Raw genomic sequence first — 18,729 nt, 5'->3', positions numbered from 1 at the left:
ATAATTACGTATCTACCCATCAATGTTTTTATCCATCCGTTGTTGTGTTGTTGTTAAGAGTTATTCCTTTTGTGTTATCAGTGTTTTTACTTTTTAGTCAAAGTATAACTATCTTGTTTTAGCGCAAAAATTAGAGATCAAGCGCAAAAGCGGCGTCGATGAGGAGGAGGGAGGAGGTCCGGTGCGGTGCGGTGCGGTGCTGTGCGGTGCGGTGCGGTGCGGTGCGGGGCGGGGTGCGGGTTGCGGAGGGACGGGGGCGGGACTCGGATGGACGTGTAGGATTAGAAAGAGGAGGAGAAAGAGGAGGAGTGGAGCGAGGAAGAGGAGGGACCGCGGACGGAGGAAGGGAATGCGTCCCGTCCGTCTGTGTCCAAACCAAGGAGGAGAGGAGCGGCCGCCATGTTAGCCAAGAAGCCCGGAGCCTCGGTCCTCCCGACGGGTGAGTGCGGCGTCTCCAGCCGGCCGTCCGGGGCAGCCGAGGCGGCCGGCGACCCTTCCCCGCTCCGCCGGACCTCCTCGACTTCGGCGGTTCGCAAGGCGGGGGGAGGCGGGTGTCGGAGGTTCTTCAGCCCGCTGTTAGAACCGGAGTCGTCCCGTTGTTTTGTTTTTATTATCGTATCCGAGTTGATTTTGAAACAGTCGGAGCGGAGAGCAGCTAGCTTTAGCCGCTAGCAGCTAACCTTAGCAGCTAGCCTTAGCTGTTTGCTATCTAGCTTGTTAGCTAGCTAGCTAGCCAGCCAGCTGCTGTTTATGTCGGAGGTGATCGACTCTCCGCCCGCTACTCGCCCCGTTTTAAAGCCTCCGCGGCGGCCCGTCGTGTGTGTTCCGCGGCCCCCAACGCCCACTCCTAGTGTGAAATGTCAGTGTGTATATATATACATATATATATATATATATATATATATATATATATATATATATATATATATATATTTGTGTGTGTGTGTGTGTGTGTGTGTGTGTGTGTGTGTGTGTGTGTGCTCGTCTGTCTCCGGTTGCTGGGTAATTTTCGGCCTTCGAGCTTCGCGGACAGAAATAAAGCGGCGGTTCAGTCCGGGGTCAGCCGGCTGCTATTCGCGGCCTCCAGGTGTTTCTTCGGCGGATCGGGACTGAAATAGCGGCGGGTCGAATGCGAACAACCCGGGAGGAGAAGCAGAAAACTCGGTGACTCTATATCCAGCACCCCTGGAACTGTAAGATGAAAAAATATCCAAGGAATCACCTTGCAAACAAACAGGAAAGTTACCAGGAAAAATAACAATAGCTTGGACAGCCAGCAAGGAAATATATTGGCAATTCCCAGGATTATGTGCAGGACAAGGTGCTTAAAGTCTGAAATTACCTGGAAAGTTGTGGGAGTAAACAGTGGAGTATTTGCAAGAAGTCGTGCGGAATGTCAGCGACACGTCCCCCCCCCCTGACAAGTCGCTAGTACGTGACCAGAGAAATTGTAGAAATATATCGGAAAATATAACAAATTCCCTGGAAAGATCGGCGGTATGCTACCTGGAAATCTGGCAAGAGGTGATGTCGGGGGGATGGGGAAGAAAACGAGTGGGATCTTTGCAAGGAATTGCACTTAAACAATCATCATGTCAATGTACTGGAAAAAATTACGTGGAATATCGGTGAGAAATTCCTCTTTGCTGACGTGTTCGCCTATGATTTTACTCTTGGCATCGATAAATGCCGAAAGTAAATTCTATAATGTGAAAGGTCATCATGGCAACATGGAATGTCGACGAGGTTTAGCCTTGAGGAGCCAGCGGGAAGGAGATCCGCGAGCGACACGACAGCTCCCCAGTCCCCGGGTGGGTTCCCTGACTGCTGCACAATTTCTCGGAGGCCCTTTTCAGACCTCACAGGAACTCCCCTATGATTCTGGGCTAAATTCATGCTGTATTTAAGGTGACCGGCTGCTGGTTTCTTCCCAGGCGGTGAGCTAAATTAGCCTGGCACCTCCTGGTCGAGCCTCCCCGGTGGTCGCCACGGGTTCCGGGGGGGGGGAACCGGCGGCGTGCGGCGAGCTCCGAGCTGATCGGAGTGGAGGAGTGCGCCATGCGTGCTGCAATTCTGAAAAAATGTAAACAGACGGCATTCAGGTTCAGCACACACATCTAAAGACTTTGCTGTGTGTCTGGTCGTGGGGGCACGGTTGCCGTCTGCGAGCCATGGAATTAACCCGGCCTCCTGTGAAACCACCGCTTGTGATTGGCAGTGAGCTAGCAGTTAGCAAAAAAAAAAAAACACTACGATTATGTAAACAATCGTGGAATTACTTAAATATTTGACTTGGTTTCCCCCCGAACTGGAACTGATTTTGACAACTGATCGCTTTGATCAACCTTTTTGATTTCAGAAAGAGTTTTTGGATCGTTTCTTTTGTAAAATCCTGTTGTTTGACGGAAAAACTGATGATTTTTCATGGTATTTTCCTGCAGGCGTTTCCTGGCATTCAGAGGCTATTTGTAAGGAGTGTCTGTGTGTTTTTCATCCTCCTGCCTGTTTACAAACACTTATGAGTTTGTCCCCATTTGTCTGTTTTGAACTTTCACTCTGTGGCGCCCCCCCTTGAACCAGCTTGGACCAGTTGAATTCCGAACATGGCGCACGACTCTTTTCGCCCTTTTGGCTAAAACAATTTGTTTGTTTTTTTGCCTTGTATTCAAAAATTTGGATATTATAATTTTATCAGCATTTTCTTGTTTTTTCTCCAGTTTTTAGACCAAGTCTTTCATGAACCAAGCTAACCATTCTTGTATTCCATCAATTTTGCAATGATTCCTTAAAGATTATCAGGCAAATTTTCCCTGAACTTTCAGCTAAATTTTAGGTACATTTAATTTCTGTCCGTCCATCCCTCGGACTCCAGTCATCCTCTCCGAACAGGGAGCCCTCCTTAATTTTTTTCCTCACCTCCTGGCCTGTAAATTCCAGCTGGCTTTGTGTCTGCGCCGTCACGTTGCGGCGCGTCTTCCAACCGGTCCTGTCGAGCAGCATGCCGGTCGTGCTCGTCGGCGTTCCGGTGTCGAGTTCACATGCTGCCTGAAATACTGGCCCGGCTTTAGATCCCCGACACTTTATCAGCGCAGACGGCGTTCCATGCTCTGACACCAGACCCCCCCCACACACACACACACACACACAACGCTGTGTGAGAAACAGTCAGCAAGAATTGACAAACAAAATCTGCCGGATATGGCAATATCGGCAAAACATTGCTGAAAAATCTGCAAGAAAATAACAGAACTCTGTGAGAGCCGGACAAATACTGCTGGTCTTACTCACAGTTTTTATTTCTGGCTGCCGAGAGCATGTTTTCGCAAGATCAGATATACATGTTAACAGGTGTGTGTGTACGTATGTGTTGTCAGCGTGACATTACATTTGAGCTGAGTACAGTAAGTACTGTACCAAACGTCACAGAGACATTAACATGACGTATGCAACAAAATCCTGGGAAAATGAAGGAAGTACAAAGAGTATAAGAAGTAACAGCAAAAAAATTAGTGAACAAAAAAAGACCCGAAAAACCCCTGTCATTAGATCAAAATTGCAGAAATAACCTAGATTTAGAGGTAAATGACTAAGATTCGGGGAGGTTCAGAAAGAAAAGATGAGCATATTTTCCAGAAAACAAACTCTAATGTGTTTGGTCTTCACCCCCCCATTTTCTTTCTCACCGGTACTCGTCTTCTTGCGAGGGGATTTTTATTTTTTTTTTATTTTTCAAAGGTGTATCTCAGGATATGAGCCTCTCTTTTGGGTCACGGTGGTGGTTGTCGAATTTTCAGGTGATTGTCACAGTGATTCATCAAAGTCCTTTTATTAACCAGGGATTACCAACTTAACCGCGGAGAAATTTACCCTGAATACGCCAGAAGTTCATCCAATGCTGTGTCGCAGGGTCCACTATTGTGTGTGTGAGGAGGTAGGCTCTCACCTTACTCTGATTAGTCGGATTAGAGCGCCCAGATTAGAAGTGGAGTGGCAGCCATCTGCTGATGGCGGCCTGCCCGTTGCCAGGGTTCGGGGGATCTGGCGGGCCGAGTGCCGGACATGTTGATTCTGGGGCAAGGGGCGGGGCTTAACCTGGACAAGTCAGCTGTCAATCACATGGCCGTATACCGTCCGACCGTTCGCCGTCACAATATAGTTTTCCATGAACCCACTGACTGTTTTTGGGACTGAAGATGGCAAACCAAGGTGGGAAAACAATGAAAGAACACACAGAAAAGCCAGTCTGCCCCTGCTCTGACCTCTGACCTTTGCCCCCCCCCCCCCCGTGTCATCAATGTGGTAGCGTTGTAGATAGAGGAGGCGGAGCCGTTGTAAGAGGAGGAAGACGAGGAGTATCAGGATTATCAGGCTATTTTTAAACCTTCATCCTCCTTAGTCCTGCAGAGGCGCACTGGAACCTCACTGCATAATCAATGCCTGATCGATTATGTGACCTTCAGACTGAGATCTTACGGATTTTAAAAGAGTGATTAATTTCGCCTCTATATTTCATATAGGTGTATCTGCTGTCTTCAGTCAGCGACCAAAAGCGCTAACCCTCTTCCATCGACCGGTTAAAAAAAAAAAATCAGAAAGTGGACTGACAGGAAGTGAACACGACAATCGTAAATTATCTGCTGTTAAAAATCAAAGCAAACCACCAGTGCAGCCCAGGATTAGGTGTAGTTGAGACCCGTACAGTAATACTTGACGTACCAGTTTAATTCTTTCTGGGACTGAGCTTGTTACTATCAAATTCAATTTCCCCATTTAAATGAATTAGAAAGCTTTTAATTCATTCCAGCCCTTGGTTTTATGACGTGTTTAAAAAAAAAAGAAGAAAATGTTCTTTGTCAATAAATTATGTATGGAAAGTAAAAAATCATAATAAAAGAGAATGTAAAGTGTATTTATTTTTGTGTGTTTATGATCGGATAAAAATGCCAGTGGAGGCAGAGGACCTTGGAAGTTTTTCATTTGGTTCTCCATTGCTGAACTGATACATGTAATGCTACAATATGTTCCTCAATGTAACTTGCATATTTTATGGCTAAACTTTATTTTGCGACGGAGTGAACGCCACTCCTCTTTAAAACCATCGACCTGTCTCTGACCGGCTTTAAATGACTCTTCCGACGCCTCGTCTGTTGACGTTCCCGCCGTCTGCTGCACTAAATCCCCTTAAAAACCTTCTGCCTTCTCACAGATGATGCTCTCCGTCACCGTATCTCACCAATGACAACTTCTCCATCGCTTCACGGACGAGTCGACAACACGCACGCCTCGTTTGTGTGTTTTTTTTTTTATAATTTCGATTGGCTACCTAGTGGCGGGCGGCGCGTCCGATTGTTTTTAAACACAACCTCAGGGACAGCTGCGAACACGTCATTGTCAAATGTTCTCCCTGCCTGATCCTAACCCAGATCACGGCTTGTGTAGCAAAGCAAAAAATGTGTGTGTTCCGAGGGAAAACGCTATTTTCTGATAATGTCCGTCGGTTGAGTCCAATGTGCGGTTTGTTCCCGGCTGGCTGACTGACGCCAATGTTGTTCCGTTTCCCCGACAGGCAAAGCGGGCGAGGCGGTCTACTCCCCTGGACACAGCGGCTCTCAGACCACGTCGCCGGTCGCCCTGCCGCCGCTTCGCAACAACAACCTCCACCCTCTGACGGTAAGATCGATCGACGACGCGTCCAGTGGACCTACTCAGCTTCGAAATTCAAATTTAAAGTCGATTCATCTACATCACCACTGAGATTCTGGTAATTCACCGCAAGAAAACACCCAATAATAAGTCAAATTCAGAGGCAGTTTTGCAATGTGTGAATGAGGCCACTATGTATTCAACAGCCCTGATTGGTTGATTTAGGGATTAATAATAAACTTGCTGGGCATTAGAACTCTAAGCCATGGTTAATGCAAACAGCTGAAAGTGATTGGCAGCCGGAACGCTGTTTCAACAGGAAGCACCGTGATTACAGTGCGGCGTTTTGGGAGAAGGAAATTAAAGAGGAAAAAATGAATGAGAAAAGCGGGAAAGCAAATCTGATCACAGGAAGTATTGTTGCTCATCAATAGCCTGTCGTTAGCCATAAGTTAGCTTGTCTCCAGCAGTTTGTCCACGGTCATGTTTTTATTGAGCCCGGTGCTAGGCTAAAGCACGCTGACATTTTACCTGTTGTTAGCTCCCTGTTAGCTTCATGCCGCTGTCCTCTGGTTATCAGCCTTCTCTTAGCCATATGTGCTAGGCTATTAATAGCTTTGGCTCTGGGATGCATTCATTAGCTGATAATTCTAGGACACACACACACACACACACACACACACACACACACACACACACACACACAAAAGTGAGAGAGATCAGGTGTGTGAGGGCACACTTTTTCTCCAATGTCACAACACAGACACACACACACACACACACACACAACAATGTTTAGGTCTTTGAAGTGAGCCGACAAAGACAGACATTGAACCAAAACCAAAAAAAAACACACCTCTGTTGTCTGAAAGACCCAGGTGCGCTGGTTGCCACGGCAGCCAGGAGTGACTCACATGGGGAGAGAATGTGGGAGAGACACACACACACACACACACACATGCACACACATTCACAGATTGAGATGTAGAATAGGAAGCCTCCAGCCTGGACCCTCGACGGTGCATTCAAGGACATGTTCTCATATATTGACTCTCTTCCCATTGAATCTGATGATCAGATGTGTTTTAATTGAACTTGGCTTAAAATCTCCAGGACTTTATTTGTGACTCAAATCAAAACCTGTTTTCTGTGTGTGTGTGCATGCGCGTGTGTGTGTGTGTGTGTCTGTCCAGGGCATGTCTAAGGCTGCCGTGTCAGAGGGCGTCCAGTCTCAGGTCCACATCACGCCGCTGTATGAGGAAAGCTCCAACAAGCGTCCGGTTCTGATGCCGCAGCCCAACGGCCTGATGCCTCTCGGCTCCGCCCAGCCGGGGCCGCCGACGCATGACCGGCAGACGGGGCCCCCGGAGCCCCACCACCACGGGCGCCAGGGTAGCGGCGCTTCCAACAAGTCGGCCGACGCTAAGCCAAAGCCCACGCCGCTGACGCCGGAGCACACCATGAAGCAGTTCATGTCCAAGATGTCCTCCTTCGAGCACCACGAGGTCTTCAGCTACCCCGAGGGTGAGCCCGCCGCCCAACCGTCCATCCCCCGTTCATCGACGATCGGTGATCGTTGTTTAAATTCTGCTGGTCGGCAAACTCATCTCGTTCAATTTCATCCCCTTCCTCGATTCACTGAGAACAAAGGGTTTTGAAAACATTTTGAATTTCCATACCGGCTCCACTCAGGCGTTCGATCTTCCTCTGCTCCCTTCAGTGTATTTCGTGGGTCCAAACGCCAAGAAGCGCTCGGGCGTGCTGGGCGGAGCCAACAACGGCGGCTACGACGACGACCAGGGTTCCTACATCCACGTGCCGCACGACCACATCGCTTACCGCTACGAAGTCCTCAAGGTCATCGGGAAGGGCAGCTTCGGACAGGTAGCGCCGCTCGCTCGCTAGCCTCGCTAGTCGGTCAGCTGTTGAACCGTCACATTGTAAAATACAAACCCTGCTCTTGGGCGGTGAACGTACCACTTGTCTAATCGAAGCAGGTTAATCGAGACCAATGTAGGAAAATTTAAATTTCGTGGGATTTTATCTTCAGGATTTTTTTTTTTTTTTGCTAAATTCTTGGTGACGTAAGTCGTTTTCAAATTGTTATTTCAGTTGTATTAATTATTTTTCTCTGGAAACCAGAGTGTTTATTGTCCTTGTAACACAAACCAGTAAAGTTTAGCATCTCGGGTGACAGCGCCCCCTTCTGGCCAGATGTGTAACGACAGACTCCCCCCTTGCAGGTGGTGAAAGCCTTCGACCACAAGGCCCAGAGCCACGTGGCCCTGAAGATGGTCCGCAACGAGAAGCGGTTCCACCGGCAGGCGGCCGAGGAGATCCGCATCCTGGAGCACCTGAGGAAGCAGGACAAGGACTCCAACATGAACGTCATCCACATGCTGGAGAACTTCACCTTCCGGAACCACATCTGCATGACCTTCGAGCTGCTGAGCATGAACCTCTACGAGCTCATCAAGAAGAACAAGTTCCAGGGCTTCAGCCTCCTGCTGGTCAGGAAGTTCGCCCACTCCATCCTGCAGTGCCTGGACCTGCTGCACAAGAACCGCATCATCCACTGCGACCTGAAGCCCGAGAACATCCTGCTCAAACAGCAGGGACGCAGCGGCATCAAGGTGGGCCGCCGCCGCCGCGGGTCTGCCAGCTGGAGATCCAGGGCCGATTGTGGAATTATGATTTCCCTCAGATTGTCAGGGGAACCTTCCCTTCCCATCTCTGCCATGTTTCTCTGAAAGCCGCCGCCCCGTCGACAGAAAAGCTCCAGATTAGAAAGGTCAAAACCGCCAGCAGCCTCACGCGCCTCCCGTGTCTCCGCAGGTCATTGACTTCGGCTCCAGCTGCTACGAACACCAACGGGTCTACACCTACATCCAGTCCAGGTTCTATCGGGCACCGGAGGTCATCCTCGGTGAGGACACACACACACACACACACACACACCTTGTAACCGAGAGAACTTCGAGGCGCACATTTGAAAAGAGGAAATAAACTCAAAAATAAGGTACAACCTCAGGTGTCTTTTTGAAAATACCTTCAAATCCCTGAACTTGAGGAGATTCGGCAGTGACCTTCAACTAATAACGGCTTACACTCTATGATTTTCGCAGTTGCAGACTTAAAACTGAAAGTCGGAAGGAATGATACCGTTCAGTTTGTGTTTGTCGGTGGCTTCTCATCGATTCTACGCTCCTGAATGCAACAAAATTACTGTAATTTCCAGACTATTGAGCTCATCTGTAATAATAATATGTGTACATAAATAGGCAGCACTTGTTTATAAGCCGCAGGTGTCAATGCTGTAACATGAGATATTTACACAGAAATGTTACAGAGAAATTTTTCTTTTAATTAAATATATACCGATACCATCCACAAATATCTACTGGAAATGTTTTATTTCTTTTCCAGAACAATATCTGTAACATTGCTGTTGAAAAATTTATAATTTTATTATATTAATGGTAAATAATGCAAGGAAACGTCCATCCATTTTATATCTAGCTTTTTCCTTCTCCAGCTGATCGCCATCTCCCTCCTGCACACTAAAACCACTAAAGTCATCGTCTTCGGTGTTGGAATTGAGCGGGACCCAGAATTTCATTGGTCTGATGTGACGAGGCGAAATATTTTGGCGACATGAAGCTGGTTAGCCCCAAAAATAGCCGTATTATTGTTTAAGCCGCCCGCAGTGCTCAAAGCGTGTGAAATAAGTAGCAGCTTATAGTCCCGAAATTACGGTATTCCAACGCATCGCACCTGTGTACGATGCCGTCGAAGCTATTTGTTTTTCCCATTTTAATGCAGCAGAGGCTATTTGGGTTTTTCACCATTCTTCATGTTCACCTGGTTTCCTTGGTTTATTTCTGTGTGTGAATGACAGAAGGTGAGTTTAATGTTGAAGTTGAATGCTGACATTAGATCAGGGATTGGACTCTACAGCGACAGCAAGACTCACAATTAGAAGAGGCGGGATGGTCCTCTTTGGGCACTTTAGGCAACCAAGAGAGATGTTGTCGTTGTAATTGACACACAGCAATAAATCCATCTATAAGGTAACATCTGTACACCTGGTGTTCTTTAACGGGAACACCAACCCCCACACCTCGCTGCTCTAAACCACCTACTTCCCAGAAAGTACCACTTTCCTGTCTAATGAGCTCTAACAAAACCGGAAACCTGGTAGATGAACAATCACCAGGGCGGTATTAGCGGCAGAGACGGTATTTGTTGGCGGTTCGGATGAACGGGAACAGCAAAGGACGTCCCGCTCAGTATTAGAGTCCAGAGAGGAGCGGACGGTGGAGCTTCAGGCAGTTCTGCCCGGCTTGGACCGCGTCAACTCTCTAATGGATCATCGCCGAGCGGAGAAGGAAAGGCAACGGAGTGAAATAGCAGAGGCTCTGCAAATTCTCGGGGAAAACATTGCATGGTGGGGTAAAAATTGCTGAAAGAATCCGGTTGTAGTTTTTCCCCAAGCCCTTTTCAAATCTTCAGATGTGAGATCCACAAAGTCTTGAGAAAACTCCTGAAGAAAAGGCCTGTCTGTTCATGTGACCACGGCGCTAACCAATGGGTGTTTTTCCCTCTTCCTCTATGCCTCCAGGCTCCAGGTACGGGATGCCCATCGACATGTGGTCCCTGGGCTGCATCCTGGCGGAGCTGCTGACGGGCTGCCCGCTGCTGCCGGGCGAAGACGAAGGCGACCAGCTGGCCTGTATCATGGAGCTCCTGGGCATGCCCAGCCAGAAGCTGCTCGACGCTTCCAAGCGCGCCAAGAACTTTGTATCGTCCAAAGGCTACCCGCGCTACTGCACCGTCACCACCCTCCCCGACGGCACCACCGTGCTCAACGGCGGCCGGTCGCGGCGCGGGAAGACGCGCGGCCCGCCGTGCAGCAAGGACTGGAGCGCGGCGCTGAAGGGCTGCGACGACCCGTTGTTTCTGGACTTCCTGAAGCAGTGTCTGGAATGGGACCCCGCGCTGAGGATGACGCCCGGCCAGGCCCTGCGCCACCCCTGGCTCCGGAGGCGGCTCCCCAAGCCGCCGCTAGGAACCACCACCGCCGCCGGCGACAAAACCTCCTCGTCCAAACGGGGCACCGGTGACGGCACCATCACCTCCATATCCAAGCTGGCCGCCGCCTCCTCCACCGTGGCCTCCTCCACCAAATCCAGGACTAACTTGGCCGCCATCACAGACGCGAACGGCAACATCCAGCCTCGGACGGTTCTGCCCAAGCTGGTCAGCTGAGAGTGACCGTCCCCCACCCGCGGGGGGGGTGGGTGGGAGAAAGGAGGCTAGCAGCGGTCGCCATGGGAACGACCGTTTTGTTTTTTGTTTTTGTTTTTTTTTTTCCTACTTTTTTTCCCACGCTGGTTTCACAGCGTCTGGGCTCATCACGTTTAAAATGTAGCGTCGGGTCGACGACGCGCTCAGCCGACTGAGTTGTGGGAATATGATTTGTAGTGCGTTCAGGCTCCTCGCAGCCCGCCGTTCACGAGCGATAGCGTGTCGGACGTGACTGTCGGGCTGTTCAGACAATCAACACACAACACAACACTGTAGCCACAGACACACTCCGACGGTGCTGCTGGAGGGAACAAGGCTTCTAGCGTCTTTTTGCATAGCGCTTAATTTATAAGGCATCGTCTGAAGGTCAGTTTGACCCCTGGGACCTTCGAGGTCGTAGGTGATAGAAGTTGGAAGAATCGCAGAATCTTCTATTCAAACATGACGGCAATTCAAAGGTCGTTTTCCAATCCCAAACGCAAAAAGTGCAACAGATAGCTCGCTAGTTTCAGCACTGCTAACATTAGCGGGGTTGAAGTATCAATCCGTTAGCTAGCTAACTCTCCTATCCGCCTGTTTTTGTTTTGTTTTTTTTTTCCCCCCCCAGTGTGTCAGCCATTGTTTCCATGCTAGCTAGCTTTGTGCTTAGCTTACTGTGAAAAAGCTAATGACCTTTGCTGATAAATTGCTAGTAACCATTACCTGTCCACTCTAGCAATGGTTCACCCGCGCAGTTAGCCAGGCAGTGTTGTGCATTGGCTTCAATGGGCACCACTGCCAGAAAAGTACAAAGATTAGCTCGCTAAGTCTTTGCTTCGTTTGAAGTGTATGAAGTGTTTCGATTTGAACATCCCCGTTCAAATCTTAGGTCTTAGCTGGCTAACTTTGGTAGCCTACAGATGTTTCATAGAATGTAAGAAGCATATGTTATGTGCTAGATAGCTTTGCAGCTATCCACTTGGTCCTTTCTTTGTCCTTAGCTGTTTTATGGTTAGCCGAGCCGGTCCTCAAAGCATCAATAATGGTAAGGAGTCAGGGATAATTTCATAATCCTAAGGTTAGAGTTTTCCAGTTAGTGCCCCCTGTGGCCAATCATACCTCTGCAGTGTCCCCGCTGTGGGACTTAGAAGGGTTTCAGGTCCGAGGAACGATCGCCGCATTCCATCTAGGCTTCTTTTCCAAACTGCGGCTGCAGCTCGCTAAATTCGCTCTATATCACTAAGATATAACTCATTAATCAGGGGTAAAACTGTTGGACTATAAAACGTCTACCTTTTTAGCTAGCTAACCTAGCTATGTACTGTTTTACAGCAAGAAACTAGCTTGCTAGTTTTGGGCCAGCTGACTAACACCACTTGTTTTTCAGCTGTTTTTGAGCTGACACATGTCTACCTACTTTTGTAAAAGGTTAGCAGTTAGCCTGCTTTTTTTTAATTAGCCGACTAGCATTTCTGGCTAGCCAGTGGTTTAGTCGTAGCCTTTTTCCTCTCTTTAGCCATAGCCTGTCCGGCCTTACGAAGCACAAACAGAACGATCAGATTCCAATCCGACGCTGATCCGATTCCTCCAGACGACATTGATATTCCGATCGGATGGAGGACGTCGACGAAAAAAATCTGGAAAAACAAAAATACTGGAAATGTTCAAAAAAGCAGAACCCGATCAAACGTTATTTTTACCGCGGAGAGTCTGAAGAGCGAGGTGTTTACAAACCGTCAGAGCGACCGACTCTGGTGCCACTCAAACCGCCAAGGAGGAACCAAAGTAGGCAAACACTAAACTAACCCACAGAGGACAGTCGAAGGCTGTACGGGCGATCGATCGATCGATCAATCGATCAGTGTGAAACTCCTTATTTATTTACTACACTTTGACTATTTATTACTTATTCACACTTTCTGCGGTGCAGTTGATACTTGAACGTGTGTGTGTGCGTGCGCGTGTGTGTGTGTCGTACGTAGTGTGTGCGTGTGTGTGTGTGCGTGCGTGTGTGTGTTGTTTTTGTTTTTTTTTTTCTTTTTCTAAAGCTTGTTCCCTCACACAAACACGCAGATGAACACAACAGAATCTGAACGCACAAAAACAGTCACGGCGGGTGGGTGGGTGGGTGGGTCGGTCGGCGGGGGTACGGGGTTGTAACCGCGGCAACCGTGATGCGATTATGTAGCACACAGGACAAATGCAGAACACAACCTGCCCCGCCCACCTCAGGGGAAGACCCACCCACCCCCCCACTCCCGGGGACAGGAAGTGACTGAAGGACACTGGGGGGGTGAATTAATATTAGTTTATTTTCTTCTTTTATTTTCTGTTGTGAGACGGAGTGCTGAGTCGTTACTTTGTGCCTTGAAGATCTCACCGCCATGTCACGTCCACCTGACACAGACACACACACACACACACACACACACTCGCTCTCACACACGGTGATGCATGTGCGATGTTGTCATGGCAACAGTCACCAAATGCAACTCGCGATGATGTCAAAAAAAAAAAAAAAAAAAAAAAGACGCTGTCTTAGAGTTCCCGAACGTGGCTCAGTGGCCAAACTCTGCGTTCCTGTTGTCTCCTGGCCACTCTCGGCCCAAAACCCCACCCACTCTCCCCACCCTGACCTTTGACCCCGTCACCTGCACACCCCTGACACACGTGCGCGCGTACAGGAGCGTGCACAGCTCTCGCCCCGGGAGGCCTTCGACTCCAGAGCAGGTTTTCGAATAGACAAGGCGTCTTCCTCCGCCATAAAACATACGGAGGCTCAATCCTGCCAGAATAACGGAGGAACACTCAGAATGGACCGCTTAGTTTATACAGTCCTGATTTTTAACTGTTTTCACATCATTTGTAACGTTTTTATTAAAATAATCTAAAAAGCTGTTACACGCCAATTTTCAAGATTAAAAGTGAGATAAATAAGAGATTTTTAAAAATCATTTTTTTTAAAAGGTTCTGTATTTGTATCATTTTTGACTTGTGATTTTGAAATTTTGTTTTATACGGTTTCAAAACCAATTACCGGGGCGAGTTCTTGTTAACAGAAAGACGTTTTATTCAATAATTTAAACATTTTTCCACTTGAAAATAAACCAATGATGAATTCAATTTACAACTTTTATTCCGTTTTGTCTGCAAAAATAAATCTTGCTTGCTCAAAAATTCAACTGAGATAAAATGTCATGATTATGAGATAAAGGAGCCATAAAGAGATTTTTAAAATTAATCATTTTATTTATTAATAGAAGCCATATTTTCTCGAACTCATAATTACGACTTTTGTATCTCAAAATTTTAACTGTCCTGTTTAAAGCTGTTCATTATTCAACTAACATTATTCTCAGCAGTTTTTTGGGGAAAAAATGATTCAACAGTAATCTGAAAAACAGTCAAACTATCTTTTTATTCTCAAATATCCAACTGGTTTCCCTTGAAATCGCCTTTTTTTTTTTTATGCGTCAGGGATCCACTTGATGGACGGTCGATGTTCGCCCAAATGTTGGGTGGCCCTCACGCTTTGAAAATCCCCTCTGCAACGACGGGACTGTCGGACAGCGACGCGAAAACAAACAAACCGAGGAGGCGGGAAATGTTGGCCGGATTTCGGCGAGGCCGGAGCCAACTGGTGTAGGAGAGTCTTCATCTGAGCGCTGCCAAATATGGTTATGGCCGCGTGTACGGAGGCACCTGACTGCCAGTAAAAACGCACATAAATATATGGAGTGATGATTTAAAAAAAAAAAATGTGTGGAAAGACATGAAACATTTTAATTATCTAAATGGAGGCTGGGATTCACATGACTGTCATGTGGGGACACACACACATACGCATATATACACATATATAAAACCATTCATAAATGTTATTTGTCCCACATTTCCAATTTAGTGCTTCACAAATTAAAAAAAAAATGTTTTTCTCAGTTGTCTAAAATAGGGCTGATGAATGATTGTAAACAAACTGGTCGCATGACATGAATATTTTTCAGCTGCTTTCTTTATCACTCATTGCGTTTGTTTATCTTGGTAGATTTGGTCCTCCGTACACAGCATGTGACTCCGTAGCTTTAACGTGATTGGAGGGATACCTATCAGCCAGCCGTTGCCACTGGCCGAAATGGAAATGATGGCTGGTGGTGACACGGCTAAGCTAACACTAGCCGAGTGCTAGCGTCTCCCCACGTTAGCTGCTGCACTGATACATGTTTCCTCTTTGGTGAAGCTAACAATAGCGTACTGCTAACAGACTGCTAGTAGCATTTTTTTTACATGCCGAGCTCTTCGTTGAGGCGCTAGCTTCTAGCGTTGACATTGAGTTTTTTTTTCCCATGTTGGTACCTCAAACTGCTCAGTTATCATTTTTACCGTTGTTGTCGTCGTCGTCATGACGAACATGCAGGGCATTTGGTTAATTCTACCAAAGTGCATTCCTTTACAAAGCTAGCATATAGCTAGCTGCTCGAAGAGACTGACCGGAGGCTAGAAGGTGGAAGGGAAAGTGTGAAGCGGCGATCAATGAGGAAATGCGGGAACCCGCTCACTCAGTGAGTGATTATTTGCTGGAATCGCGTGGAAAGTCGAAGTCCTCTTGGTAGAATTTGGAAAAAGCTAAGTTGTTCTGCTCATGTGATAGAGCAGCTGCAGTGTACGGTCGCTAGCCCACCAGCTAGCTTCCTTTCCCGCCTGCACACCTAGCCTCTGGTGGGAGGTTAGCTACTGCTGGCGGGAAGCCGTGCTGGATTTCTGTAATGTTTGCCATCTGGGTTTTTATCATGGGTTTTCTTTGTACGTACGTGAGACGGGAAAATGTTTAAATAAAGTTTTTTTTTGGGGGGGGGCAACGTGTGTCATCGCAGACAGTTTTACAACGTACTGTATTTACTGTTAAAGACAGAAGTTGACTCTTTTCTAGTGAGCCTTTGTTAAATTTTATTGTGGTGGAAAAATGATTATTGTTATTAATAAACAGTTTTATGATCAAGGTCTGTTGTCACGGTTACCTATTAGTACATTTGTTTTGTTTTCATTCCCACTCCAAGACTCGAGTTTAGCCTTTTAGCATCAGGCTAGTAGGGAAATTTAGCTATTAGACAGCAACCTAAACTCAGTGTCCCCATACAAGGACAGTGATTGGTCCGCCCGTCCCACTTTCAATTATACTTTGTTCTAATTTACTTAATTTGTATTGATTGTTAGTTAAATTTAAATTTTACCCAGCAAAGGGAAACTATTCACTGCAAACTTTAGATCGTTTTCATCCCTGAGGTCCCAGAACGGTGCCAGGAATTTTGTTTGGAATTTAAAAAAAAAAATTGTTTCACGAGATGATTTTTTTTTGGTTTTTAAATCTCAATATATTCAAGAAATTGATCTTTAAATGATTTTTTAAATCAAAAATAAAGGTTAAAAACATGCAAGTAAAATCAATTACAATAAAACATATAATGATATAAATTATATTTTTTATATATTGTTTATTCTCCATTTTCTGGTATTTTCCCCTCCAATGCCGACTAATCCTCATACCTAGTCGAGTGCAGCGGACGCTCCTGGTTGCCATGCCGACCATGTGACGATCCCGTCTGCACAGACACAGGAAGTGGGAGTGTGAAGGAGGAAGTGTGTCATTTGGAGGGCAGATGTCTGAGTGTGTGTGTGTGTGTGTGTGTGTGTGTGTGTTTGTGCAAGCAAATATAGATTTACACATGATTAATCATCTGAGCCATTTTTTAACTTTTACGTAGGACTGACTGCTCTTCTCTACCAATTCACTTCCTCCACCTTCAGGTTCAAATCTCTCACTCTATCTCTGTTTCGTGTTTCGGAAAGAACTGAAGGTTTGATGACCTGCAAAGAGACGGAGACTTGGTGTGTCTATTTAAAACTAGAGATCATGACACACACACACACACACACACGCGCGCGCGGACAGCGGTAACCTGATGACGTGTGACCCGCTGCAAGGGATTACTGGTCCAGATTAATCTCCTCTTAGTAAAGCGAGGAGCCCAAAGATGTGGACGGTCCAGATTACCAGACGACGAGCTGTAAGCTCCTCGCTGCTCCTTACGACTCGTTTCCTCGAGTTTTGGAGAAGGTATCTTCACTTTAAGGGGCTTACGGAGACATTTTTAAGGGGTACTGCTTCTGTGTGTGTGTTTGTAGTGGTACATTTTCAAATCACACATTTGTTCTCTTTGCTCACATTAAAACTGCAGCTTCTCCATCCATCCATCCATCCATCCATCCCTTCATCAGCCATCCATCCATCTATCTATCCATCTACCCACCCAACTGTGCATCAATCCATCCACCCATTCATCATCAATCCATCCAACTATCCATATATTACCCACCTATCCTTCCATCATCAATCCAACCACCCATGCATCCATCCATCCATCATCCATCTATCCATCCACCCACCCATCCACCTATTCATCCATCCATCCAGCCATCCATCCATCAATCTATCCATCAACCCACCATTGCAGTGATCCATCCATTCACCCATCCATCATCCATCCACCTGTCAAACTATCCATCCATTAACCCCCATCCATCCATCATCAACCCGTCCATCCATCATCCATCCATCCATCCATCATTCATCTGTCCACCTATCTATCTATCCATCCACCAACCCATTGTGCACCCACTGTTCATCCATCCAAACCAATCATCCACCTTTCTTCCCATCCTTCTTTAATCCATCCATCCACCTGTCCAACTATCCATCTATTAATCACCTATCCATTCATCATCAATCCACCCATCCAGCCATCTACCCAACTATCCATCCATTGATCTTCCATCCATCATCCATCCATCAATCCACCTAAATTATGAAGTAATTTATTCACAGTTTTTATTTGTAATGTCCTGTTGGTTTTCCTTTGATTTGTGAATCTGTGAATGAAGGTAGCGTCGAGGGCGTGTCATATCTTTCCTCCAGGATCGCCTTCGGCCTCCCGACGTCTAAAAATGTCGAGTCACCGAACGTGAGCTTGGATTAACCCATCGGGAGCGGAACCTCGTCAGTGTGGTAATAATCCGCATTAATCCCGCTGTCGCAGGCGGTCAGTCCGGTGAAAACCTACTCTTCTCTTTGCGACTGCTACAAAATCCACCTTATTCCTCATTTCAACAGATTTCACCCCTTTAAGGTCATGGCGTTGCAGCTACTGACTGCATCCATGGAAACGGAGTATTGAAACCCACTTTATGACTTACAGGAAGGGACCTAATTATGAGCAAAGTCAGAATTAACAAGTGAATAATGGGGGTTATGAGTTGAATTGTATTTTTCTGATAAAATAATAATTATTCAGAGAAAAAGGGTGATTTATTTAAAACACTCAAATTATGACTTGAAAAGGAGATAAATGAAAACAAATGACAAGAAGAAGTAAAACATAAAAACATAAATTGAGTTGAAAAAAAGCTGGAATATTGAAAACTGTTTTAACCGGGGAAAGAAAAAATAGATAATTAATTTCCATAATCCAACTTTTTCCCTTATTTTCATTCCTCTATCTCATTGACCTTTTAATTGTGATTTTTATTGTGTTTTTGATTGTTGTTTTTTTTTTTTTTTTTGGCGGCTGTAGTCCTCCCCACTGTCCACCAGCCAGCTTCTTTCTCTTCCTAAATATAAAGTGCTGGAATCTCTGTCACTCTCTCTCTGTCCCTTGGGTCTCTGGCCCGTCTAGGTCCCTGAGTTCAGACTGATTTTTCCATCAGTGTGTGGTGTCTGACAGGGTATCAGGTGTTTGAGGTGAAAGG

General features: G+C 46.5%; 2 protein-coding genes across 2 annotated transcripts in view; one reads left to right on the top strand and one right to left on the bottom strand.

Annotated features, from left to right (window-relative positions):
* Positions 1–18,729, bottom strand: part of lsm8 (LSM8 homolog, U6 small nuclear RNA associated) — a 216,426-nt gene that overhangs the window by 116,345 nt on the left and 81,352 nt on the right. The gene's annotated exons all lie outside the window — the stretch shown is intronic.
* On the top strand, positions 313–14,089 carry dyrk2 (dual-specificity tyrosine-(Y)-phosphorylation regulated kinase 2). The gene is made up of 7 exons (XM_086146487.1): positions 313–439; positions 5,567–5,670; positions 6,837–7,167; positions 7,364–7,527; positions 7,887–8,276; positions 8,479–8,569; positions 10,265–14,089. Exons 1-7 carry the CDS (start codon positions 400–402, stop codon positions 10,909–10,911), a joined length of 1,767 nt encoding a protein of 588 aa, XP_086002613.1. The 5' UTR covers positions 313–399; the 3' UTR covers positions 10,912–14,089.

The sequence above is a fragment of the Fistularia commersonii genome, chromosome 5 (genome assembly GCF_037954325.1).
Source record: "Fistularia commersonii isolate RoL2024-O1a breed Wild chromosome 5, RoL_Fcom_v1.0, whole genome shotgun sequence".
NCBI classification, from domain to species: Eukaryota; Metazoa; Chordata; class Actinopteri; order Syngnathiformes; family Fistulariidae; genus Fistularia; species Fistularia commersonii.
This window is presented reverse-complemented; position numbering and strand designations above follow the sequence as displayed.